This window comes from Hylaeus volcanicus, chromosome 2, assembly GCF_026283585.1.
Source record: "Hylaeus volcanicus isolate JK05 chromosome 2, UHH_iyHylVolc1.0_haploid, whole genome shotgun sequence".
In the NCBI taxonomy this organism is placed as follows: Eukaryota; Metazoa; Arthropoda; class Insecta; order Hymenoptera; family Colletidae; genus Hylaeus; species Hylaeus volcanicus.
The window spans coordinates 32,126,005-32,153,943 of record NC_071977.1 but is presented as its reverse complement, the minus strand read 5'-3'; the positions used below and the strand labels follow the sequence as shown (position 1 = coordinate 32,153,943).

At 48.9% G+C, this 27,939-nt stretch overlaps 2 protein-coding genes across 2 annotated transcripts in view; one reads left to right on the top strand and one right to left on the bottom strand.

Moving 5' to 3' along the window:
* LOC128872291 (protein bric-a-brac 2-like) overlaps window positions 1-27,939 on the bottom strand; it is a 239,417-nt gene that overhangs the window by 187,861 nt on the left and 23,617 nt on the right. Inside the window, exon 3 of the mRNA XM_054114815.1 lies at window positions 5,776-5,898. The gene's annotated coding sequence lies outside the window, so the exon portion shown is untranslated. The remainder of the gene's footprint in view (window positions 1-5,775; window positions 5,899-27,939) is intronic.
* LOC128885090 (octapeptide-repeat protein T2-like) lies at window positions 705-27,108 on the top strand. The gene is made up of 3 exons (XM_054138861.1): window positions 705-854; window positions 18,949-19,127; window positions 26,483-27,108. The coding sequence occupies exons 1-3, from the start codon at window positions 705-707 to the stop codon at window positions 26,868-26,870; spliced, it is 717 nt and encodes a 238-aa protein (XP_053994836.1). The 3' UTR covers window positions 26,871-27,108.

Below are 27,939 nucleotides of genomic sequence, written 5' to 3'. Positions count from 1 at the left end.
CGCTTCGAGTCTTTTCGCCGTTACCCTTTAACGCTCCTTTCTCGCCGCCGAAATTTCTCCTGATTTACCCTTTTACCCGAAAATATAATTTAAGCGCGCGGCTTTTTCGATGAAAAAGCAGACGATTCAGCGATCGCGATGCAGGCGATACTTGGGCCTACTCGAGAGAGAGAAGGTTCTGGCAGCAGTCATTAGTTGTAGCGGCGGCAGCAGGGCGTGCAGGTTGCGCGCGAGGTTAACGTTGCAGAATGGGGTGGCATAAAAGGGGAGTGGGTGGGTGGCCGTGTGCCTGGCTTGTACCAAACAATGATATCGGGTATTTGATTTGTAACCGACGACAATACCGACTTGCGACCCCGCATTTCATCCCCCGTCTCTCCTCTCTCCTCCTCGTTCTCTTCTGCGCCATTCTCTATACATATACCTGCATCGATACTATACCTACGCGTCTACGTTTGTTAGGTACGCGAATATACCTAAACGGCTGCGCAACAAGGCTATCGATGCGAGTACACTTACGCGCAATCGGCTTTTTCGTTCGAAATGGCTTCTCGAGGAATCTTCTTCTTCCGGCCAAATACTTATTCGTCATCCATCTCTGAATCTAGAACTTTTGCATTCGGAATGCATACGAATGTTGTTTCATCGAGGTTCCAGATTTTCCGGATGTTGTCGCGATAATTGCGCAAAATACCGAAAGGGTCATGGGGCAACGAGAACGGAACGCGCCCGTGGAAAAGCACTGCAGTCCGGTGTACTCGAGAAACCGGAAGAAGGAAAAGAAGAAGGCGGAAGGGGTGAAGCGAGATAAGAGACAGGAGCTAGAAGTCGGTAGCCCGTGCCATTTCACGAACGTACGTACATATTTGGCGGAAGACGGACCAGCCCCGGCAGCCAGGTGCAACGGTCCTATTGACGTGTTAATTGCGCCTGAATAATTGAAGGGGACCACCACTCGGCAGCGGTGCTCTGTCCTTTTAAAATGTCTGCCGATCTTGTTAACCCGCTCGTCCGGACAGCGCTACCGTGCAACCGGAACGATTCTTCCGTAACTCGAAGCAAATATCAACCGTTGATAGCAAAGATCGAACGTCCCTTATATCCCAATTCCTATCGTCCCGCGAAGAAGAGTTTAATTATCTTTTCCATTCAGTACTTTTGGAGTATCGAATAGGCTGAAACCGTGGAGGGTGAATTCACCCCTTAACGTTCAGGGATAGGGTCGTTAGAAAAACGATACTTTTCCCTTATTTTTAACCGGTGTATAATTTTTCAATACGCGTTGAATCGTACTTTGCGTGGTAGTCACGCGACTCGAGGTTGAGAAAAGGCGAAAGCCGAGGGTCAACAGTTAGCTCGATCGAACAAGTAAAAAGTACTCGCGCGAATTGTACGTTTTTAAAGGATCGGTGAAGTTTAAACGAGAACGCACAGTCTGGTATACGTATATAGTTGTACGCAATCGGGAACAGGGAAAATGTTCGAGCCAAACGTTGAATAATTGATGATTTAGCTGTGTATCGCCGGAAAGGAAGGGTTCTCGGTGATCGTAAGAATATCTAACCTCGACGTGGCTCCTTCTATTATTCAGCGGCTGTCATCCCCGCGTCGGGGGTGAAACGCGCGACTAGAAAGCTCGAAAGCCCGATCGTACCACTTATTTCCGAACACTCGACCGTCTATTCTATTCGCTCTTGTCCTCTTTCCTTTTCTCGCAACCCGTTCTCCCTTTTCCATATTTCCTCCCATATATAATTTCGTCGTTGTGACAAAGTTTACGCGCAGGGAATGGATTTCCGTTTCCTGATTGCCGACAAAACGGCGCGTCCGATTCGATCGTATCCATCGTTGAAAACAAGTTAACCGACCGCGTGAACGACTACGTTGCAAAATACGCGGAGGGATCCGTCGTCCAGCGACGCTCGAGAACCGTATAACTGCTTAAATAGGCCCTTTGTTCCGCCGGGGACCTTAAACCCTACCCTCCTCGAGCCCAACGCGCTGTTTGCTTTTCGTCTGCTCGCCGTTTCGTCAGCCTACCCCACACTTGCAGATACAATTACCAAACCGATAAGTCTCGGGCATTGGACTCGAAACGGCCGAGCGTTGGACGCACGGCAACGAGAATCTCAAACGTCGACGACAAGAATATTATTCCGAGTTTTAACACTTTGATCTAGGGCAGAGGGAATCTCCCATGGTGTCGCGGCACCTTGCTAGTCGAGGACTCGTGGACGTGGAAACAGCAATCGATGGGAATCGTGATTGATATTAGTCGCGCCACGCGGCACTTGAGAGGATTAAGGTCCGTCGCGGAGCTGTATCAGCCAAGAACAGCTATGACACGCGGAGCGAAGGCTGGACGTTACTCGAAATAGCAACGAGGACTCCTATTCGACGTATACGCTCCAAACGTGTCTCCGATCACGGTTGCTTCGGTCCGATGTCTCGTGCTCGTGTCGCTGTCACGGGATACAAATCGCGCTACACTCGAGAAGCGCTCCACCGATTCTCCATTTCGCAGAGTTTTCGGTTCGAAAACTTGAAAACCAAAACGTAATCGTAACCGTACGAATCTGTATTTTGAAAGAGATTCGAAACTTTCGAGACTGGCAAGTTTCGAATCGCTTCGAACACTTCTCGATGCCGGAAGCTCTTAAAAGTCTCGATTCGTCTTCAAGTTTTGACGAGGCTTGAAACTTTTAACGAGTCTTGAATGTTTCGCATAAATAAATAAACGAATTTATCGATTCGTAAAGATTTCCGTTAATTTTTAATTTTTAAAATGAGATTAATACATGTTCGATATCAACGATTCTTCGCGAACGAATAATTGACTATCGAGATTTTTCCGTTATCGAACGATATTCGAAACACTTTGGTTCCGTGTCGCAGATTCGGAGGGATTTGACGAAGCTACCAGCCGATGGATCCTAGAAAAACATTCCACCGGTTGTTAAAAAATTGAACGCTAGGAAGACAGCCAGTGCTCGTTCGAGCGTTGTCATACGCTCGTATTTCGACGAGACAGATTAAAATAGGGAGAACGTGATGCGAATGGGACGTTTATCTATTCCTGAAACACGGCTGTATTTCGGAACGACCGTTTACATACTCGATTTGTCTGGCGTGAAAATAGATCCGCGATTAAGTATTTTCAGTAGACGGAATCGTCTACCGCATTGATAAATCTACCCCTGTTGTGTGATTTAATAGCCAATTAAAAATGCGTCTTCGCATTCCGAATGCTAGGTAAGCGGACGCTCGTGTTAGTAATTATTCTGGTAACGGAGGTTTTCGGGGAGAACGTATTCCGCCAATTAAAGAGAAAAACGTTTCTTCTTGTGTTCGAAGATGGAAAGAAGGATAAAAGGCAAGTCCCGAGAGAGGAAAAATTGGCGAAACGAATAAGAATAGATCATTGGGATTGGTCCGTTCGCGTGTCTGTTTGATCGTTGGTGGCTCGGCACATCGATGCTCGTTGTTCGACGTCGAACGACGACCATCGGCGGATCTAGCAAACGATATCGGCAGGGCTACCTGGAGAAGGGGTGTTAAGGGTCGAGAGGGTCCACCGCCCTTGGCCCCTTCCCCCATCGATAATATACGATCCTGCATGATTCTGCTTCGCGTATCACAATGGCCCTCTGGGCAACCTATTCTACGACCTAGCAACCTCTAGCTGCGTGTGTAGCACCGATCTACCAGTCTCCGGGCCTGTGGTAGATAATGAGTGATTAGGTAATTAGTTGTCCAATATTCGACCCATCCTACCTTCGAACTTGCCCTCGTTCCCCGCTCGACCGTTCCTGGTCATCGAATCGTTCTAGCTATTTAGCTTCGTCCTTTTCAACTCGCGGAATCCTGGCAACCCTCGACTATACTTTCTCGACCAACCAAACAACAACTTTACTTTCTCCGTTGATCGTCCAAGCGTCGATTAACGCTAACGTCTTGTTACCCGAGATCGTCGAATAATGTTCAAAGCATTCAAAATGGAGTAACACTCGTTTCGAGTTAATATCGATTCGCAAAAGCGAGGGGTCGCGCGTCTCTCGGACAAAAAAACACCGCTCCGACGTATCACTGCCAACGTCGGTTCTCCCCTTTTATAAATATAACAATTAAACGTACGAGGGTCGCGACGCCAGAGCGAAAAGGATGGAAGTAAACAGAGGAAGGGGTAGAAATCGGGAGAGAAAGAGCGTGTGCACGACTGTTGGAACGATCAGCGCGAATATATCTTATACAACGTCAAATAGAAAGGGGAGATGCGATTGTACGGGGCTTGGACCGACCACCGCATCGGAAAGAACGAGATTCGCGTTTTATAAAAATTGCGTTACGCCAGACCGAGTTCCCGCTAGAAAACTTTGGCGCGAAATTTCTGTTACTATTAACGAGCGGTACGTGTTCTCGTAACCGATTCGAACAAAAATGCAATTAACGGCCCTTATTATTACAACTTGTCTCTCTTTTCGACGGGAAAGAGTCCTTTGTTTCGAGAAGAAATTTAATTTCGGTGCCGATGCGTTTGCGAAAGGCAACGTAGTCACTTTTGTTCGACGAAAAATGAACAAAAAAGCTCGCACCATTTTAACTAGCCATAGCTTCAGCGCGATGTAATACAACGATTTAATAACGATGTTAGTTTTATCGTTGTTTATTATTCGAATAAAATATTGTCCAGGCGTGCTGTACCCTGGCATCCGTGAATTTTTTTGGAAAACGCTACGTATCATCGTGCGTGGTGGGTGGCGTAACGAGGACGACGAAGATTACGTTAAATTAGATCGAATCGAGTTAAACTAGATTGAATTAAATTAAAATGGGTCGAATCGAATTAAAAGGGAGTACGCGCGTGTAAGAGAAAACGAGAGGAACCGTCGATAATCGGAGGAGAGCGAAGAGGAGCGTTGGCGAGAGGGAGTTAATTCGCGAAAGCAGCGAGACGAATTAAACGCGTGCGAGTTAACGCGCGACAAAATCATCGCGCGCCGCGGCTGAACACTCGGACGGCCGGGCCGGTCCGGTCCGGGTCATAACCATTTAAATTCCCGTGGTTGGATAAATTGTTGTATTAGTCACGGCAAGTTTATATTAACACGTTCGAGCATTCCTCTTCCAATAGCTTGCGCCGTCGTCGAGTCACGGATGGATCCGTTCGTCTATTCCTAACCATCGATATTTTCAACAGAGCCTGACCTCTCCGTTCGGCCTACCTTTTTTCGAGAAACTCGCGATCGAGCAGGATGTTGGCAGTCCGCACGATTCGAGCGTTTAATCGTGGCGTTGCGACAAATCGAGATTGCGACAAATCGAAATTGCGTCGGTACGGTGCCACGACGGTAATGTATATAATATGCGTTCGTTCGCGCGGCATTACAAGCCTCTGATGTAATACTTTTATGATCGCTGGCTGCAATTTCTCGGTGACAACACACGCTATTTCTGTCGTCGAGTCTGTGTCTAATGAACGTCGCTGTACGGGCAATGGGTATCGTGTGTGCATCGTAGACGCGCGTAACGTATCCGTTTCTTGCTTTTACGACGCATCGAATTGTTTTCACGTGACGGCGCGCGACGCGAAACACGAGCTTTGACCGCGCGAAAACGAACTTTCCTCCCAGGAGATATTCTAAAAATCCACGAATTTCTTTTCTTTCTATATTGCGAGACATCGATCGATTACAGTTTTTAAGATTGCCTCCGAACTTGCCCCGTTAAACGACCGGTGTTTTTCCTCGAAGTGGTACAAGCGTCGCGACGACTTACCTATACGTTACGCGTTCTCGGGCGTCGTCGATACCGTTGATAGTGGAGCTCGCGTTTTCTCCATGCGAGGTACATTGCTCTCCTCCGAGTCCACGTGCCACGCTGCTTCTCCTCGATGACCTGCTGCAAAACGGAAGATCCACGATTACTTTCTCTCGTCGTTGGATTCAAAAGTGTCGGGAAAGGGGCGAGTTATTCGTGCGATCCTCCGAGGTTCGGCGACCATTGGCACCGTCCGCGGACGGTAACGGTCTCCCTAATTCGAACGCATACGCCCGTAAAAAAGTAAAATTCATAAAGTTTTGCGAGAAATAAAAAAGGAAGGAGTCGGATCGTAGAACGGCCGGATACGAATTCAATAACTGGCTTTACGGGCGGTCGTTCTCCGCGAACGATGCTGCGACGCGCGGAAGAAGCTGGCCCATATTCATGGACGCGATTTTCACTCTTGAATTTCCTCCGGGCGCGTTAACTCGGAAACGAGTCGCGAGACCAGCGAGAAACGCGCGAATCGAATGGCCGACGGAAACGGAAGTACGATTTATCGGACGGATGACGATGCATTTCAAAGATTTTCTATATCCTCCTACCCGTATCTATCTCCTGCTGTCCGAGCGATCGTTTTCCTTGATTTTACGCACACACGAGGAAATCATCCCTGGACGGATTTATCAGAATCATGGATTTACAGAGACGCCAAAGACGAGAGAGTATGGCAACGGACGGTGGCCGGGGGAGCGAGCGAGGGAACGAGTTTTATTTCCAAAAAGTTTCGAGTTCGAAAGACAAACCGAAGCGGAGAAAGGAGAACGAAAGACGGGAGGCGGGAGTCAGAGGGAAGAAACAGGGGGTAAGGGTAGCAACGGTTACAGCAGAATAAACCCCTCAATAATGAGTTCCGCGAGTGAATTCCCTCGGTGCGGAGAGGCTCGAGATAATAAAACAGAGCGACTGGGACGCGACCGAGCGACGGTGGTAGTAACGGTAGTTGCGGTAGTGTTGGTCGACGAGGGCTGCCGAGGGAAGCCGGGGGTCCGCACCGACAAGAGTAATAGTAAGAGGCAATAAAATATAATGAAATAACATCCAATCCAGGAGAGATATTGTGAAAATATTATTACTAACTTATTACTCGCTGGGCACGGTGCGCCACGCTCTCTACCTTTTTTCCCTTTTTCCTTCGCTCGCCTCCCCTTCGTCGAGCCCTCTCTATCGCTCACCCTCTCTCTTTCGCTTCGCTTTTCCGACCACTCCTACCACCCCTCGGCCAGCTTTTCCAGTACGAGCTTCTCGATAAAAATTTCCATTCCGCGTCGCGGGAACGTATCTATACGCGTACACGTACATACACGGACTCGCGAATTACCGGCAAATTCAGACGGCGATTTCTTTCGTTTAGTTCCCTCCGCCATCTTATCGCGTAAAACACTTTCATGTCGCGTAGCGAAAAATTTATTGTTTAACAGTACCTTCAACGCCCATTTCTCCGTAGCAGCAATAAAGGATCGGGAAACCGAGAATCGTCAAATTTTCGATATTAATGCTTTGTGTTTTCCACGCGTTTTATTAGCAGTCGAGAGGTTCCTCGAGTTTATTACTTGCTACGGTCATTAGAACGGGACAATCGGGCCTTTGCGTGAGCCGCTTGTGGGTCGCTCCACAATTTCCCTTGCTATCCCTAGGTTATTCGTAATCCACTGTGGGTGGTGCATCTCCTTAAATTTAATGTAGTAGACAAATCGGCGACCTCGCCAAAATTGTATACGCCCACCCAAAACCAGGTAAATATCGACACGCAGCCTTCGACCACAGAATACTTTCAAGAATTTTCTAAGTACGCAACTATCAACGCTCTACGAGAATGGAAACAAAAAAAAAGGAAGAAATTATTTAGAGTAGAGTGGATATTCGCCGACAAATATAAAAATCATCGGGTCTTCGTGTTTTCGATGGAAGGAGCTCGGCTCGACCGACGTATTTGAAATGCAAAATACGCACCGAGCAAATTATCCGGCAGGAAAGATCGGTCGAGAAGCAGGGAAAAAAGAGTGATTTCGAGGAGAGATATCCAATCCAGAGAGATCGCACGCAGTGACGAAAGAGGGTTACATAAAAGACAGAAGTGTAGGCGCGTGGTGATACCCGTCGAGGAGAAGGGACGAACCAACGTAAAGGAAGAGAGTATTAGCGGGTAGGAAAAGAGGAAGAGGAGATCGAGGCGGCAGGGGGATGCTAGCCTGGAACAATTCTATCTGAGCGTGTAAATCTCCGAGCGTCGTAACGAAGCGGCAAATCGAAACTAAACGGTAGACCATGAATGGGAAATCAGAAAATAACGTTACGCCGTGCGAGGCCGCGCACTTCCGGTAGGGACAGCTCGTACATACACGGGGGAATGTGCCCGCGAACCGCTCGAGCGGACGTCGAAGCTAACGCGATCGCCTCCTTCGCCTCCTTCGAAGATAGTCTCGTCTTTGGACTGGAGATAAAATTGAAGTACAGAAAGATTTCATTTGTAGCGAATCGTCGTGCAGCGTGTCTCAGCGATTTCGCATAGTTGGGTAACGTCCCGTTGAACACGGCGAAAGAAAAAGGTCGAGTCGGAGATCGTGGTCTTTGGAAAATTTCGAGTCCCGCGGTTTGACTCGGCTCGAGCGATAGTCATTATTCGCGTTAGCGGTCTATATTCGTGGTAATTTGCAAGAGTAGGACGATTTGCTGGAAGAGCTCCGCTTATATAAATAATATATCGTTATGCGAAAGAGCGCATAAGCGGGTAGCGAGGAGAGAAGAGACTGGTCCGTGTCCGATGCACGTGTCTTTTGCATCGGATTACGTAAGCGCATCCCGTGAACGACAGCGTATATACACGTACGCGAATATGTCTGTCTCGCACACAACCCAAGAGGGAATCGGTATACGATAGCGTTCTCGCGATGCAGTCCGCACGAATGCGTGGTAACTATAATGTCTTTATCGTTACAGTCGGGTTTCCATGCGACGTACGAATTAAATAGCTTATTTTCGTGACGCGGAGTTTCCGTCGTTAAAGAAATCGACGTTGCCGGAAAGAATAATATCTTTATCGATGCACATGTCGTTGTACGAGTTCGAATGAAATAAAATCGAGCCACGAGAACGTTTCCGTAACGAAGAAAATCGGTGCGCAACATTCTCACGATACGTATTGTGGAATAACGGTGGCACATGTGTACGCGAAGAAGAATAATTCGTCGCGATGTAATTGCTATTCCGTCGAACGCATAAATTAAGATTCTTTTACGAGGCTACGTTTCCGTTATTAGCTCGCCGCCTCCTTGGCTGCATCGCCTCGAATGCCAGAAAAAATTTACATAAATGTTCGCTGTGGGATATTTCCGCGACCCACGGCGCTAATTCTTCTTCTTTCGCGTATCGCGTGGATTTCAGCGTTCCCGTTTACGCTAGGTACGAACGACACGTGCTCGCGATCCCCGCTCTCCTCGATCTCGCGCTTTTCGTCGGCCCGTTTCTCCACCTCGTTCTGTACCGTTCGATCGTTCGCGAAAACTACAACGAAAGAAATAAAAAACAAGTTTTTCAATTTACACACTCTTGTCCGCACTTAAAAGTAGAAAATTGATTTTGCGAAACTTTATATTCGCCGCGGCGGTGTTTCTCAAGCTTCGGCTTCGCGTGGAACCCCCTCGATGCGGAAAACTTTTCGATCACCTGGAATACGATCGAGTTGTTAGTTTCGTAGCATACTTTCCGACTGCTTTCTAAAAAATACATTTAACGAGCGATCCGCGCCAAAGCAGAGGCGAAGGGGTCGAAGCGAAGCCGCGTTAAAAATATCCTTGGCGACGTCTGCCGCGATCGAAAACGCATCGAGTTTGTCCGTTAGGTTGCGAGCGCGATTAAACCCGATTAGAAACGAGGTTCGTGACAAATCCCGGAACGCATAATGCCTTTTAATTCTCACGTGTCTGGCAACGTGGTGGCACGGATTCCCTCTCTTCGTCGCGGGTATCTCTGTTTCCCGTCCACTGTCCTCTCACCTTCGGCGTGATTCCGTTTCGAGTCGGTAGCGAAACGTTTAAATTGTAAATGTATCGTTACTCCGTTAAACGATAGCTTTCGGTCCGTGCGCGAAGGGACACGGCCCGAACGTGCTCGCCGCGGGAATGCGCTCATGTCTTTTCCGCAGGTGGACGACAGTATGAATAAAACAGTTTCCAGCCGAAGATTTGCCGAGTTGCATCGGTATAACTAAATGTCTGTCGCATTTGCATCCGCATTACGAGACCGCCGCGTACCGTCGGCTTACGTAATATTATAATCAGCCTCGGGAAAATAAATAACTATCGCGTCTACCTGGTAGCCTCTCTCCGTTCCTCTCACTCTTTTTACCCAGCCGCTAGATAACTATCTTTCCGTTTCCTGTTGACGGGTCGCGGTAACTACGCGTTCGTGCGTACGCCGCGCAATTTGTTCGAGGAATCTAGAAACGCTATCGCGTCTTTGCTTCGCGTTGGCGAGAAAACCTTTCCGATTCATCTATTTATCCATCTAATTCGTGTACGCATGGATCTTTTGTTCTCCTCTCAACTACGTCCACGCTGCGAGTTATTATTAGTTACGTTCGTAGCGTCGACAGTAATATTCCACGATGCGTCGAAGCTACTTGTCGCGTAAATAATAAGATGACACGGTAATAATCATCCCACCTTTTTAAACACGCTAAAGTTAACTGTGTCGCGAGTACTCGAGTCTAATTCTTTCGATACGCTAGATCAGGACACTCGAATCGTAGAATGACTACAAAGCGCAAACAGCAATTGCGAAGGGCTCGCGATACTTAAAGACTCGTCTCGTTTTGTATTCCGACGAACGGTCGTTTCAAAAGCCTGAATACGTCTACGAATCAAAGAATCGTACGATGGTTCAGAACGAGGCTAAGGATGGAAAAATGTTTTCAACGATTAATGCCATTGACAAGGGTGGGCTCTCGATATCTATCGAGCATATTATAAGGAATTTTTATTGCCGGGGATTACCGTTGATTCTTGTTCGAGACCTGCAGCGGTCGCATACCCCTGTGCAACAATAGCAGGTATGGCCCCCTGGCCAGCGAGAGCCGGTGCGCTTCGATCCTGCGTCAAATTCAATTTATCTTTGTGTGGCTAACGCTCGAGTATTTTTAAACATTTCTCGATCAAAAAAACGATTAGGACTGTATCCACGTTTTTGTCAAATTTGTCCGCTTTGTAAATATAAATATTGTAAACTAACGGGTGTTATCTTATTCGTGGTACCAACGATGTGAAAAAATGTATCGTCGACGACGATTTCCAAACAATTTCCCAACGATAGAAAAGCGCATCGACGAACGATTTATCGAGAGCAACGTACTGTTGATACGCGAAGAATAAGAAACTGTAACGGCCAAGGGAAAATAAGTACTGGATCGCAGACATTATCGGTCTTGTCCGAGAAACAGGGGGGAAAACACTACGAACCGAACGAGATTTAAGTGCACGATGGTGCTTATCGTTCTCACGCTCGAAAACTATAATATCAAGTTCGACGTTTCCTGATGCTATAGCGTTCCTCTACTCGTTTCATCTATATTGCATAAACGGACAAATGACAAGCGTATACGTCCTTATCGATGGAGAAAGAAATACGGCGAGACACGCCGCGGTAAAGCTTCGAACAAAAGCCTCCTTCTGGGAAAATGCACCGACGATTACGATTGGAATAATTTTAACCCTAGCAGGCTAACCACGGGTCTGTCGTTCGCGGCCATTTCTTACCTTCCAGGAAAACCCATTGTAACAATACTTTTACTGTTTTCATATTTATCGAGGTCGCATGCAATATTACTTACCACAAGGCCCCGGTTGAAATTTCACAAAGAAACGTTTCTCGGAATGGTTGCCTGGAATGGCACCGTGTAGCACCTATGTTTAACGTTAAGGCAAGCATTTCTTTTTTCGTCGCCGGTCCCGACGAGTCTGTCAGGTTTAGAGCGCAGACCAAAAACAACTGCCTTCTAAAACTGGTAGAAAATACAAAGTCGAATAATCGGCGCGGAACGTCTGGTATAGATGTGGAAAGTGTCGAAGAACCGGAAGATGCTACGGAGACCGTGTATCCGGCTTTCCTGCCAGTTAAGCGAGAACCGAGGTAAATTATTTCTGCGCGAGAGATCTCGGAAGTCGTAAAAGCCAGCGGTAGCGAGGACTCGCTTAATCGCGTCCGAAAACAAAGTGCAAAGTTTGCTCGATGGTTCGTTGATCTAGGAAGGAAAAAAAATGTATGCATTCGAGTTCGTACGGCGCGTTACAGACTCTGGAAAGACAACGAACGAAAGTTTTCAAGGAGTCCCGTAGGTCGTAGGTCGACGTCGCGGTCGACCCACTCGTTTGAAATTTTGTCCGGAAACATCGAGAAGCGTGGACGCCTCGACGTAGCCCGAAGCCTCTCCGATTCCAGTTGCTTCCACGCGATTCCATCCGAACGTCCCTCTTTCTCCGCGAGGATATCTATTCCACGCACTTGCACATACGCCCTGTCGCGTACACAGAGAGGATCGGCAGGTACGTACGAACGCGTAAATGACAAAACACGTATTACGTGTAACCGGAGTCCGTGCTAGAGATCAATACACATAATAGAGGGTATCTATAGCGCGCGCAACCCGTGCTCATTTACTTAATTGTGTTCTATACGGTATAACCGAGGTATGGTGTGCGACTCGTGTAGGTACGCGGCTGCCTACGCCCCTCTTACCGTTCCTCGCCGCTTTGGCCACCCTTCGGAGCACCCGCTCCCAACCCCACCCCACCCTACACCCACGCACCCACCGTCCGACCTCCCTCTGTTCCCTGCCGCCCCTGATGTCCATAGGACCGAGTGTGCGTAATATTCAGACGTATAACGTGCCGGGGCCTCGTAGGTACATTGGCATCAATTTATGGGGTGGGAGGGTGCACCAGATATATACGATCCGATAGGGTTGAATATCTCGTGCTTTTGTGCCCATCTACACCTCCTCGTTTCCATCTCTGCTCGTCTTTCTCTCGACGAACCTCCGTCGCTCTCGCCTCGCCTCGCCTAACCTTGCTACCGCGCATCCCTCTTCGCCCCGTTCACCTATTATCTTCTCGCGTATGCTTTCTCTCCCCTGCTTCTCTCTTCTCTCTCTTTATCGTCACGTATCGCTTCCCGAAAGAGTGTATCAACTTAGTCGATTGTTCGAACGAAACCCGCGAAACCTCGACTTTCACGGTTACGCGGGGAGGGTGTTCCTAGATAGAAATTTCGAACAACGAGATCGGGAAAAATTAAATGTCGGACGTCAGCGTTGAACGGCAACGCGTCCGAATATGATTATTTTCCATCACGGACAGCAGACCGAAAAGAACGCGAGTGGGGCGCAAGCTTCGAATGGCGCGAATAATTCGCGAACGAATGTAATTCGGCGCAACGAGGATGAAATTCGAGCCCCACGACGGGCAATGCTAATAAGCGTGCATGATATCGCAAGAATTTCGCAGCGAGAAAATCCGAAAACGATCCGTGGGTCAGCCGGCCGACAACTGCGACGAACGACGAACAACAAAATGTCGACCGCAATTATGCTGTAATTAACTTGGAAACGTACACACGCGCAGCCACGTGCACCTCTCTCTCGGATACGTTGCGGAAATGCGCGCGCCAGGGACAAAAACACAGGAACGGGCACGCACGCACACAGAACGGTAGTACCGGACGGTGCGGCGTGCTTCACAGGTGGTTGGGGATTTTTGTATTTAGCGGTTGGCACCGCTCGGCGTTTACGCGTTTACACGCGTCGCCTGACTGCATTATGCATGTTTGCGGTAGCAGAAGAGAATTTAAACCGGCTACCTTCGATCTATCCACCCGGGCGTCCGTCCTCCTTCGTCCGTTCGTTCTCGAACAACCTCTAATTCCAATTATCCCTATTTCCTGTCGCACCAACCCGCGGCCTTTCCAATTGTATGTATCGCGGTCAACCGAGCCCGAACCTCCTTCCCTCGAATCGTCGCTTTTGGAAATGCGCGTAGGGCGCCGATTACCATCGTAATAGCGTATCGTTTAGCGTTTGAAAATCGGGACCGCCAATTATCGATCCAACCCGAACCAACGATACGATAGGATTCTTCGATCGAGATCTCGAGAAAGTCGGTGCCCAACGAAATGTTTCTCGACTCGAACTCGACGTCGAATCTCGGAGCGACGAGCATTACCGCTTACGACGAAAAAGCAAACGAGAACCGTATCGCTTCCCGGCCGAAATACAATTTAAATTAGTATTACTACGACGCGAACATCATCGCGTAATTACATTATTATTATACGTTTCGGTAGTTTATTAAATATTTATTGGCTTGTTATTGCGCATCGAATACGGTATTAACGACACCCCTGGGATCCGTATTTCAGCAAACTTGGTCGAACGTTCGGAATATTGTTTTACGATCGCGAGTTTCCTGTTCCGTGTTCGACGTTCGCCGGGAGTCGAGCGTCGGCGTCGGTTCCGCGGAACGAAAGAAACCGGAGGAAGAGACGTCGAACGAGAAAGAGAGATACGGTCGGCGGTCGAGCGATCGGCAGAGGCATCCCGATGCGATGTCGCTAACTCGCGCACACAGAGCCGTGTGTTGCGCGCGGATCTACGTCAAATCAAAATGCACAATCCCGGCAAATCATTTCGAATATTTCATAATGGGCGCGAAATATCATTACCTGCCGCCTGTGTGACACCCTCCGCCACTCCGGCGCACCCCACGCGCCCCGCGTTCCTCCATCCCTCGTGAATTCGCCGCCGGTGACTCTCCGCATCGCGAATATTACCAGCACAGAGAGAAACTCCGAGAGAAGAGGAGAGGAGAGCCGAGAGAGGGAGAGATCCGTGGAGAAGAGACGGACGCAAACATGGGAGGCGAGCGAGAAGGAAAGAGACCAACGACTGAGCGAGAGGACTCGTGTCGCGCGTGTACGTATAGCGAAAAACACATTGGTCGAGCTTGCACACGGACGCGCGCGAACACGGTGCACGACGGACTATGCAACCGGGACTAAATTACGTTCCCCGTAACGCGTTTAGCCGCGAATCGCATTGCGAGCGATCCGTATAACCCGAATATCGGCCGCACGCCAGAGATAGGACCGAGCGACCGATCGAGGGATACGTCCAGGAACGATCATTACACCCGGCGATCAGAGACTTTGCGAACCACTCGGACGATCGATCTTTCCTACCAACGACAAACAAGGAAGAAGGTGCGTAACCTCCGACTCTGGAAACCAGAAAATATCGGTCTCGTCGCGTCGTCGTTCGAGCAGCTGGGTTCGATCGTCGATCCTCGTCGGGGCTTGGTACCGAGAACGCTCGAGAGCATCGATACCATCGCGGTCCGCGGTAAGGGTTGCTTTAAATCAATGCACGCGCATCGAACTAACTACCTACCTACATACCAGCGACCTATTCGACTAGAACCGGCTCCGTCCCCTCCGCGAAACATTCAGCAACGGATAGCTGCTAGCCAACAACGGCAATGCCGAGGGAGGAAAGCGGTAGAACGTACAACGGCTGCGACGTCGACGGGAGAGTGCCAGCGGTCGAACAGAGGTAGCCAGCAACGACGGCTCGTAGTTGGTAGCCGCTGGGCCAGCAGCCGAGCACCGGTAACAGTGGCTTCCTCCGCCTCGTTCTCCATTTGCCTTCCTCCGTGCTTCCCGACCTATCTACCTACTAGCTACCTATCTTTCTCCCTGCCTCTCCCTGCCTTCGTCCCTCTTCATCAACCTTCTCTACCATCGTCGTTGAAATCACCACCACCATCGTCGGGACCATCAGCAGCACCGTATACACGGTACACTCTGGTACTACTCTGGAATCGCATCGTGGCCACTCCAGTTGCATTGCGGCCAACACCGATCCGCACACAACACAGAGAGTCCGGCTCGACGACACACGTACAGTCAGAGAAATACGTACGGTTCGCGCACATCCATCCACGGGAGCAACTCGCCGAACGATGCGTACATACACGTGCATGCGCGAGAGCACAACGGCCTAGCGTTGCCCTCTGCCTCCGGCCAGAGATATCGTTAGCATGCCTTGCTAATCACGGACTCGATAATAATACCGTGATTGATAGGACGAACCTCGTCCCTTCTCTTCGTTCGCCTCCACCACCATCTCTGCCTCCTCGTACAACCTCCCTACCTCCTACCCTCTGCCCCCGAACCCCTACCTCTACCTGTTCCTCTACCTCTACCTCTACCTCTACCTCTACCGCCACCGCCACCACCGCCTCCGCATCCACCTCTGCTTCCTCGAAACACCCGTGGAACGTTCCACCCCTCGAGAGAGCGGCCATTGCGCCCTTCTGACTTTCTCTTGTCCATTCTCTTTTCCCTCCCACTTCCCTACCCCCAGCCTCCCCCTTTCCTCGTTTCGCTCTCTATCCCGTGCATCTTCGCATTTTCTCGTATGCGCCGCGTTCCTACGCACGCCCGACAAAATGTTTCATCGTTCGTCTGAGAAACAGGCCAAGAGGATGGAAAGACACGCTCGCCGATCGAAACCGTATCGATGTCCTAAGGAAACCAGGATTCCGCGAACGAACGTTCGGTACGGAAATCCCTTCTAGCACGACGAATTAATATAAAGTTTTTTAGTAGAAAGTATTCGTTCTTGTAAATCGTCGTGCCCGCGATACAACGGATTCGTTCAACCGAAGCGCAAGAAAAAACGTTAACGCAGTTGAATTTGTTATTGTTCCGCGTAATGTACACGCTGTAATTACGGCAATTACGGCGTCGCGCGATCGACAAGAAACGAAATTGGCTAAGAACGGATAATAAATGCGGAAGAAACGGTCGACGGTTCTTCTTTCCACGATGCATGGGAAAAAGAATCGCAGCCTTGGCTCGAAATAACGAAGACGCGACTTTCGTTGCTATTTTACGTCGCATCGGCTAACCGTTCAGATTCGGTGACGCTCGTCGAGATCCATGTGTGCGCGCGAAGGAAACCGTAGCCAGGGAGTCAAGATTGAAATCCAGGGCCTAGGTGCATGTACGCGTTTTATATGGGTCGGGCTGTCTCTCTTTCTCTCGCGTCCTCTTCATTCCGACGAGCAGAGGGTGCGCGCGAGTACGAACCAGCTATGCTGGCTATGATACCATTAGCATCAGTGATTAATGTATGCCGCAGCTTGTTTCACGGCAATGCGCGAGGTTCGTGCATACTCCGTGATTGACTCGCAGCCGCGCCAGCAACGGAGACTGAAAGAAAACAGAGACCGAGATCGACCGGTGAAACTTACTTCTTCCTATCTCCGTTAGATCGGGGGTAAATTAATCCCCCGGTGCACGCATACGAAGAGCAACCTCTAGTCAACGTCGAAGAGGCCCGCTTCGAGCCGCTATCTCGACAGGTAGCCTCGTTCCCCACGCGCGATGTCTGATTCCTGATACGCGAAACGCATATATTTCATCGTAAAGTACATAGAAATATCTCGAGTACGTTTTTCCACGAACAAGGAATGTTTCGAGGAACATAACAAAAATTTCAGCGGCGACTCTTAATATCCGACGGCGCCATATCGCAACCATCCGAAATTTGATCGAGAGGACGACGTGGAATCGGTAGCCAGTGGGTACACCCGGTACGTTTGAATTCAGAGACCGTGGATTACATACCTTGTCCGTCGAAGCGTTCGCGCATTCTGTATTTTAGGCTGTCAGAGTGGAAACCTTCGAGGCTCCGGGAGCGCGTATTCGTAGATCGATACCGCAGCTTCGATTCGCGATGGCCGAGAAGATCTTTGCGTATCGGGTTGCCGGGCGTTGCGTGTCCTCCGATAGATTTCAACCAGCAAGCAGGAATTAATTATCGAGAAACATGCGTTTACATCGGCGCTCGTGTAACGTATGTACCAAGAAATTAAAACCTCTCGTTTCGTATCGCGCATTAAAACAGCGCATCGAGATCAACCGTGCAACGTTAATGGCATTTCTTTTTAATCGAACAATAGATCGCGCGGTGATATCGAGACTCCGCAAAAAAACGTAACACGCGGAAGCTTAAAATATATAAAACGCGACGATCGAAAACGAAGACTCGTCACAAATGATACACCGACGTAAACAACCCATTATTCTAATAAGTCGCGCAACTAGTTTAGTTCGGGAAAAAAATATATGAAGAAAAGTGGTAGGGAAATAAAATTAACATAGGCAAGTTTTTACCGACTCGTTAATAGCCGATCCGAGTGGTTGGCGTTACTATAAATAAATAATTAAAAAAAAAAAAATACAGACACGTTCGATCGATCGACAACCATGTTTTTCTTCAAGCGATTACACCGTGTGTTAACCATGGAATTAAATATTCAATTTTTTTCTCGATACCCGCAAGTGTAAATAATTGCGATAAAATCGTTATTCAGAGGTTACAATCGGAAGGGACTAGATTACCGTGGGCATCACGTATTTACTAGCTTGGCGCCAGTTTCACACGGTGTTTCTCGAAGCTGCGCGAGCATGATACAAAATATTGAAATAGCGGAAAGAACAACGTGAAATTCAAACCAGGAAATAAACGTTTGCAACTTTCTTTCTTTTTTTTTTTGCACCTCGAGTGACGCAAGCTTTATTGTTTTTATCAAAACTTTTTACCCCTCGTAAGATAGAATCAACGTTACATGCTAATTATTCAGATAAAATATAAACAACTATTCTTTCGCTAGTCTTATAAAGTGCAATATTTCGCAACGAGCGAATACAAAATGTAACCGTGAATCACGAGTGGACGCGACGTCCTTATCGGGTCCTCGGATCGGCGAGACGGCTTAGATCCATAAATTGCGAACAATACGGATAATTTTTCGTGTAAATTTTTGCTCGTCCGAGAGAGGTTGATCGAGTAAGAGAACGGAATTTCCGGAAAGGCCGCGTCGTCGGTCGACGAACGAACGTTGACTACTCCCTCGACTAATTTCCTGGAGGTTTTTGGGCATCGGTGAATAATAAATAGAGACATTCGACTAACGAAGGAAGCGGATCGAGAAGTTCGAAATCTCGAAGGATTTTGTCGTGCGGTTCGGATAGGAATACATCGTGCGAGTGGAGGGGAATATGTAAACTGAGAATCGCATTAATATTCAGGCTCGCGGAGGTCTTGAGGAAGGAGAAACTCGCAGTAGGCAGGCAGGCAGGCAGTCGGGCAGGCAGGCAGGCAGGCAGGCAGGCAGGCAAGCAGTCGAGCAGGCAGTCAGGCATTCAGTCAGGCTGGCGGGCAAGCAGGCAAAGAAGGAGGACGACGGTAGGTAGGTAAGCGGGTGGGCACGGTGCCGCGATCCATAAAAATGTCGGGGCTTCCGAGTGACGGCCGGAAACCAGGAGATGGACAGGGCCAATTGTTTATATTACTCGGGGCAACAATGGAAGTCCAGCGGCGTGTACCGTGTAGTATCGTAATACATGCTACGGTGCTTGCATTCTTTTTCCAGGAATTCGACCGTGCCTCGGTTGATACGATAATGCCAACTAATGTTTCTTTTCTTCTTCCATTCGCGCTCGCCTGATTTTTATTGACCCTCTCGTTCCATCGTTGTTGCGGGAGACTGTTACGTTCGAAAACGGAAACGGAAACCTTGGCGTGGCCGGCGTTTTTCCGCTTTTTCTAACGAGAAACCTCTCGCGGAAGTACGGCGACGTTCGTCGTGTCGTCGCAACAGATTTCTTTACGAGCGCCCCCGGTCGTCGCGGCGCGATTCAACCCCTTCCAGTCGCGATCGACGACTAAGCAATTTCGCGGTATAGCTCGCGAAGGTCGAAAGTTTTCCCGCAAAACTATATGGATGGTTGTAATTTGAATTGTCTCGAAGTTTACAATTTCGAAAACGCTTCTTTCCCCGCCCCTCCTATTCGCTAGACTTTTTTTTTTACTTCCGCGAAGGAAGAAAACTATAAATAGAGAGCGATTCGTTGATGCGGACCGAACGAAGGGAAATTTGCCGAGGGCCACAGACTGTATTCTCGTTAAAGAGTTCCAGAATTATTTTCAGCGATGGAAAAATCTTCGAAACAAACGTTAAATATGTTTCGACCAAATAATTTCGGTCGGTTACGAGTACTTTGGGGTAAAACTTGAATTGATTCGCGGAGCGTCGCGCGCGTGTCGTCGCAACTGTGCCACTGAAGCGCGTAGGGTTAAACGGCACCGTGGTCAACAAGGCGTCGCGTCGCGAGGACGGAATTTTCTTTTCAAGGACGATAGACGGACGAGGAAGCGGGAGGCACGCACGGCCGAAATTTCGTTCGTGAGAATTTTATGAGATCGAGAGATCCAGCGTCGGGCGAGAAAACGGAGGAGGGTGGGTCGAGGAGCGACGAAGAGCAGAGGGAAACAGAGAGAGGGGATGAAAGAAGGAAGGAAGAGGACGCAGGGGGTGGCAACCGTAGAGGTGGAAGAGTCCGCTACCTTTACAGTAAAGTTAAATCTACAGCGCGCTATGCTACAAAGCAGGTCTGCCCATTAGGTATTTATTAAGTTTAGAAATTTATAGATGCCTCCTGGGCGCGGGCCCCGTCAACCCCCTGCGAATAGGTACGCTCCTGCCCCGGACCCCTTGGAGCTGCCTCCGCCTCCGCAACCGCCCTCCGCCCTCGCTACCCCCCGAGCTTTGCCGTCTCCACGACGGCAGTCTCCACCCCCGACCAGCCGCCAGCCAGTATTAAAATGAATTATTTAATTTTAAACTTGGTAATTTTTAACCGTATTATATCAGAAATTATTTACACGCCTGCTTCGGCGCTGCTACCCGTTTCTAGTACCCCGCCTTGCCTCTTTCCTCCTGCCACCGTCTCCGCCGCTTCGCGTTTTACTATTAAATTCGCCACCACTTACCTCGTATACCAGTCGCGAACGTTTCTTCCTAGCTTATCGTCCCTAATACCATCGATGTTTTCACTCGGCCCAATTGTACCGAACTCGTTTCATTCCGTAACCCTTGAGTGGCACCTGGGTCCGGTGGATCTTTGCTTATTTACGCGTATTCGGATCTCTGGCAAAGGGTAACGCTCGGGTTCCCCCTATCAACGGGAAGATTCGTCGAGGCATTTGAGAAACCTTTGCGTTAAACCGAATTAGAACGCGTAATTCTAGCTTTGAAATTATCGACGTACGTAAAATTCATTACACGTCCAGGGTGGGCGGATACAGAGAGTAGCTAAACGTGGCCGTCGCCGAGCCGGTAGAGTGCAAAGAGTTAAGTGCATCGTTTATCGGATAGCGATACTCTTTGTCAAAAAAGTCCGCCCACCCTTGCGCTGAACGAGGAGTACCTACAAAAAAAAAAAAAAAAACCTCGACGAGGATACTCCGGTTAATGTGCGCGTCGGTATTTACTTAACGAGTCGATCGCTGAAATTACAACGTATAATTTAATACCGACACCGGTCAAATTTACTTCGTAAATAACGGTAAATAAACGAGCCGTTTAGTACGCGCGCGCCTCTAAAATTCGGCCCTTTCAGACGACCGCGGGCAAATTTGTCAACGTAAATCGCCGCGGCGCGTCCGCATCGTTGAAATCTAATTGAAATCCTAATTGCCGCGGTGACTTTTTTCCCCCGTGTAACCAGGAAATTTGTTACGATGCTTCGTCGATTTATGCTAATTACCGACGGCTCGGTAATATTAATTAATACTGTCGATAATATTGGAACTCCATCTAAACAAACGACCGTGCGCGACGCAGATCCTGCGTCAGTTGATTAGCGCCAGCCACGGCGTAGTCGCGCGCGCTCCAAACTATTCGTACTCGTGTGTGCGTGTGTGTGTGTGCATGCGCGCGAGTGTACGCGTCCTCTCACCCACACACATTTTACGTAAACACGGGCTCGTAGAGAAATAGAAGCAGCGGAAACGCTCTAAACCAGGCTTATATACACGTATTCTCGCGTCTATTCGTAGTTAGAAGGGCTGGCGCCCGCTTATGTGTGTTCGGCTAGTAGACAGGGGTTGCGATCGTAGGGAGCGATACGTACACGTACAGTCGTATAATACATCCACACCGTCTGCGGCGCATACGCACGCGATATCGCGTACCAGTCCGCGCGGTATTAATTGTTACGACGAGAAAGGCAAATAATTATTATAATTGTCCGGTATAATAATAGGATTCAGCGTTGGAATACCGCTTATACATCGTTCGTCGTAATAAAGCGCCCATCGATTTCGAGCACGGTGTCCATCGATATCGGTGTAGGCGCGCTGGTAACAGGCAAGCGCATGATACGCGTACGTAGCTATTTGGCCACGTAGTGCTCTCGTACGGGTATTTGCGTAGCGGCATTGTGTGCGTACAAAACCGAACGACGGGGTGCGCGCGTATAACGCATATCGAATGTTTATATTATATGCACACACCTAACGAAAGCCTAAATATACTAGCCACCGTGTGGGATCACGCCTATAGGCGGCTATTTGAGCGATAAACAACCGGGCCCCGACGTGTCACGCGGCGAATGGTAAAATGTATGTATACCGGGTGTACCGCCTCCATTCTGCCACGTTGTTGGTGTATCAATTGTGATTAGGGACAAAGATCCGACGAATTATTCCCGGTCGGTCTCTAATCTGATAACCGAAGCCAGTAGTGCGCGCACACGTCATTGCATCGATTGTTTCCGCGCGTGGGAAATCATAAAGGGCAATGAGTTCCAAGCGTCTTCATTGTCCTCGCGATACTGTAACGCTAATCGCTTCTATCCACCCGCGCGACCACCTGCGAATTATCCGGCGTCGAGCCGTTAAGCCCGACCACCCCAACTCGATTCGATGAAAAATCGATTTTTTTTTTATTAATCCTTTCGACACGGGACGGCTGGGTCGTGCCGTTGCAACCGCTATGGCCTCTGCCGTCACTCGATTGCCGTCGATGATTTTTCAATGCCGATACCGTGCCTAGTTTCGACCTAGTGCCAACTCTCTCGATCATTTACGAAAACTCTTGGACAACCAAACAACGTCCAAGTTTATCCGGAATTGGAGTAGTCCTCTTTACTAATCGGCGAAGATGTCGGAAGTAAGGAGAAACTTCTGTTTATTCGAGTGTCGTACACCGCGACAAGCGATCCGTTTATACGGCGAAAGATGTCCAACCTGTGTCCGTTCCCTCGTTCCATGCATTTTCTGTTATTATAAAACAGTTTAATCAAACCCGTGGCGCATGGACGCTAAAAAACGTAACAGACGAAGGACGTAACGTACGAAGAAAATGCAATTTGCGTTGTAGCTACTGCGTTTCATGAGCCGCGTATCCAGAGGATACGAGGCAAAGAATTACTGCAGCATGTGCTTCAATTACGCCGCAGGAAATAGAAAATGCATATAAATTATTTATTATGAGACTTCATTATTGCATTAATGCGAATAATCACAATTTTGAACACGACTCGTAACCTCGAAACGTGTAAATGAAATCAAATACCAGAGCGGAACGGTACATTGTTGCAAGTGGAAAAATACCGGTAAACTTAAAATCTCATAATCTCGTGTATCTCTTCGAACCGGATCAACCCTTTAAGCTCTCGTTTTCGAACGGATTTCCGTTTCGTTGACCGCAGGCGGCCGAGAACTTGGTCGAATCGAAGAAACGCACCCCCGTCGGGATGCTGTACGAACGGACAAACAGTTCGTAACGGTGATCTCTCGTCTGTTCGCGAGAAAACGAGCGGGCAACGTCGACGAGCTACTCGTAAAAATTCTTGGACCGGTCGCGAAACCTTTTATGACTTCATCGAGTCGCGTTTCTCCTGCCCGCTACCGCAATAATATTCGAGAGTTTGCACTCCCCTTTCGAACCGCCGCACCCCAAGGACCGAGGGATGAAAAACCGAGGGGTAGCCCTCGGACGAATCAATCGCAAACACGAGAGGGTTTCGGCGTTTTCAGCGGTGGGTCACGGGACTGGGTTACCGGGTGCGTACACCCTCCTCGAATTCTCTCTTTCTTTCAGCCCCTCCCGACGCGATACTTCTCGCGCTGCTAAATTTACCATTCACCGTAAAACTTGACGCGCTCGACACTCGACGGAGACGAAACGCTTTCGAAACGTTTTCGTTAATATACTCGAACGATTCGTTTTATTTATTCAGGGCGCGGGACAAATCTGCGTAAAAAATGATCGGATCTTCTCAAAGATCCGAGCGATCGCGTTGCAATCGCGAAACGAGATCGGTACACCCGAGAGTCGAAACTCTGGAAGGCAGTTTTACGAACGACCGCGAGATACCGGTAAATCGGGGCTGTCCATCTTCGAAATATCATTTCGAATGTAAATTTCGGTAGAGAACGGTCACCGATTCGAACACAAAACGCGCGCCAGATTCGACACCGTTGCGATTCCGATACGAGGAGGAACTTTTGAATTTCCATTTACAGGACGCGCTCTGATTGGACGAATCGACATCACCGACGGCTCGGTACTCTCCCCGCAGGACACGTCACGCGCATTGGCACAGACTTATGGGTATAATTCATCGACATTACTCGCGACGGGGTTCAGACCACCCCAGCGAAACCCAGCACGCGTGTTTTAATCCGCCCCGTACCCTACCATACTCTTACACGCTCCCGTATTTACGAGCTCGCGACCATTTGTCCAGCCCTGCTCCTTCGACTCCCTCGAGATCCGATCGAATTATATCCCGTACGATCTTCGTTCGTATCGATCTTTTATCTATATCTCGATAAAGGAACCTTCACTTGCTCGATTAGTATAAAGTACGAAGAATCGACTCGTGAAAGCCTCGAGCATTTTACTCGATACAGACAGAGAAGCAAACTAAATGCAAAAGCAGGAAACGGTACGGCTGCCTGGCGACAATTTCTCGAGCATCGGTGACCGGCTACCGAGCGTCTCGTCCGAAAGAGCCCTTGAATGGTCGCGTCTAGTTGAAAATGGTCGAGTCGAGGCGACAAACAAACGGTACGCTAAAACTTGTCGATGTCGTTGACCGACGGCTGGACGTCGCGGTGAAACCGACCATCCAGCGAACTGGGAAGCAATGACGCGCGTGAAAATAGCGGAGGGTCGCCAATCACCAAGTGTCAGCCGCGACGAACCGTCATTACGCGATTACATTTTTCCTACCGCTCGATCTGTCTCCGGTTCACCGTCGTAAATCTCGATTAAGTTTCGATATTCGGAGTAGGAACGCCCGGTGCAACAGGAGAAAAAACTCGCGGGTTCTCGCAGTTGTTTATCGAGTCGGTCCCGAAAAAAAAGAAAAGCCCGTCGCGACGTTACTCCCGGCATAGGTAGAAGCGCAATGACCATTAGCGCCAAACTCCAGAAAACCGATTCGTCGCGACTGAACTAGGCGACGACAGTAAGCGAGTAACAAACTAAAATACTTTCGCTTTATATTCCTCAAACCGCTACCGCGCACGTCAAACTATCTCTTCCTGGTCACATCGAGAACATTCTCGTAGATAAATAAATCAAATCAACATAATATAATACCGAGCTATTTCCATTCGAACTTGGAAGGGGCGGATGTTGCTCAGCAGTTTAGCGCTATTAGATGTTCATATAATGAATGTTTTTCTACATAGCCGGTCGAACTTTCCCATCGGGTTGCGACCTCTTTGGGCATTTCATAATTTATATTGACGTGACAGCCGTCGAGTTTTCAGGCCAATAATGTAGCAATGGCGTCAGGCTTGAATATTTCAACCGTTTCGCGTCAAGAAAAAATATGAGGTGCCGTTACACGAAATTAATACAGCGAATCGATAAACGAGAACCAGCTCGCGTACAATTAATATTCGTTAATCTGTCGATTAAGGGAAAAGGTGGAAATAAACGAGCCATCTTATTCGAAAACGTGGTGGCCGAAATATAAAAATTTGAAAGGTATATTGCGCGTAGAACGGATCAAGATACGGCGTTCGATCGAATAAAACTCAATTAAAATGTTGCCATTTCTGGCGTACGTGCGCTTAGAAAACGCAGTCCCGGTCGCAAATGCAAACGCGGAGCGGTTCGTGCTCGCTCGACCGGCAATCGCGTCGAAAATTACGCGGTTTCCGATACGCGTATTGAAAATACGACCAACGGAGCGTAATCGCGTTCGCGTGCTACGTACAACTCGGATTCTATAATATTAAAGGTAAACATCCTTGAATGCTCGCGCTCGTTAGACCGATGCATCCTGACCGCTTCGCGATAATGCCACGACGCAACTGGTGCGTCTTACGTAAATTCCAAGGCACGCACGAACAAAAATTCATGCCTGTCCCGGCGAGACTTCCCATTCGCCTTCTTGCGCGACCAAGAGAAACTCGGAAGAGGTTTTCGTAAGGAAACGTGTTCAAGAAGAACCAGTCGCGTACGTTAGATTCGAGAATCGTTCGATGAAAGCGTCCAGATAAATAAATGATTCGAATAAAATCGTGGTTACGCGAAGCTTTAAACTCATCCGCGGTCTTCCAACTCCTAACTGGACACAGGTCTCGCTAGCGGAAGACTCTAGAGTCTAGAGGAACGGCACCGAAGAAACCTTGGCTCGGAGCTTAAAGGTTTTCTTCGTGTCGTTCGAAACCGCTATGCGAATTCGTCGGCCGTAAAATCTCGTATGGATAATGAGTTTCCGTCTTTTTGCGGTGCAGCGAGACCAACAGGGACGAACTTGGAGAAGAAGAGGAGGAGGGTCAACTCGGGGAAGATACCACCGGCAGAAGAGGAAACAACCGAAGGGGAGAGGGAACAGGGAGAAAAAAGGCCGAAAGAAAGGACGGGACCAGAGGTGGACCACACACACATCGAGCGAACGTGACCGAGGCGATCCAGGTTCATATTGTAATGCGAAGGTATCCATCCTGCTGCATTATCGTACAGTCCGCGACAGCAACACGGTACTTCCGTGATCATGCTTTCCAGCACGAAACCGACTCGCTACCTACGGAAGCCTCCTCGATCTGCTCGGTGACAGCGAACGATATACTACACGTAGTCCGTATACTCGGTTCGACACCCCCTCGGGCTGCCAACTTTTAAATCTCCGTCGTGCTTACCTTCGCGGACACCAGTTGCTCGCCGTCTGCAACGTCTCATTTTTTCCTTGCTCGGTTTCTTTTTCATTTGGAAACCCGAAACAATGCTGACCCCCACGAAACGAAATCCGAAAAATCGCGTCGTGTTCGAGGCTCGCGATCCACCGGATCGAGTCGATCTACGAGACAGAAACCCCCTGGTAGATCCGGGGGAATACCGATTCGACCGAGCACGACTGTACGAAGATGAGATAAACGAATCACGTATTATTATAATGGCCAGTTGCTAAATGGTTTTTTCAATCCGTCCAACTCCGTCCGCATCATCGGTCGTATCTACCTTTTGCTTCTCCTTCCTGCCCTACCCGTCGGTCAGCGTCTAGCTGCTTCCCCGTTAATGCTTCATTATAGCTGCGTAATGAAAATAATAAGAAGGACCATTTGTCCGAGTCCGCTGCGTACCGTCTCTTCTCGTTCCTCTTCCTTCTTTCGCCTACCACCTCCCACGCGCGACTACACCCGTAACAGCAAACGATTTTCCTAATCCTCTGCGCGTCGAACCGCGGAACACAATTTTACGAAATTATTTAAGCTCGTCTCCCACCCAGAGTCACGAGTACGCGAATCGGAACGAATTGCTCGAATTTCCAAGAAGCGTTGTTACGCGCCGATTAAAATAATTGCGGGAAAGAATTGCTTTCCGCGACAGAGGGAAAAGAAGGAGAATCGGATCGACCGAAAGGGGTTTTGCATGGCGACGAATTCGTCCACTTTCGAGGAGTACCTCGTACGAGGAAACGGCGAGCCTTCGATGCTGATTTCTCCGCGTAACGACAGGTACTAATTTTTCCAAATGGGGGCGCGGAATGCAATCACGAAGGTTGTCATTTCGTAGGCGAATCGACGAAGAGAAAAAATAGCGAAACGAGGGACGACGACGTCTCGGGATTCGCGAGTAGGGGCCGACAGGGGGAGGGAGCATTTTCATTAGCATAAGATTCTTTTAGTAATCTCGCGCAAAGCCTCCCCTTCCGCCCGCGAGCTGCCCCACCACCCAGAAACCAGCAGCAGGC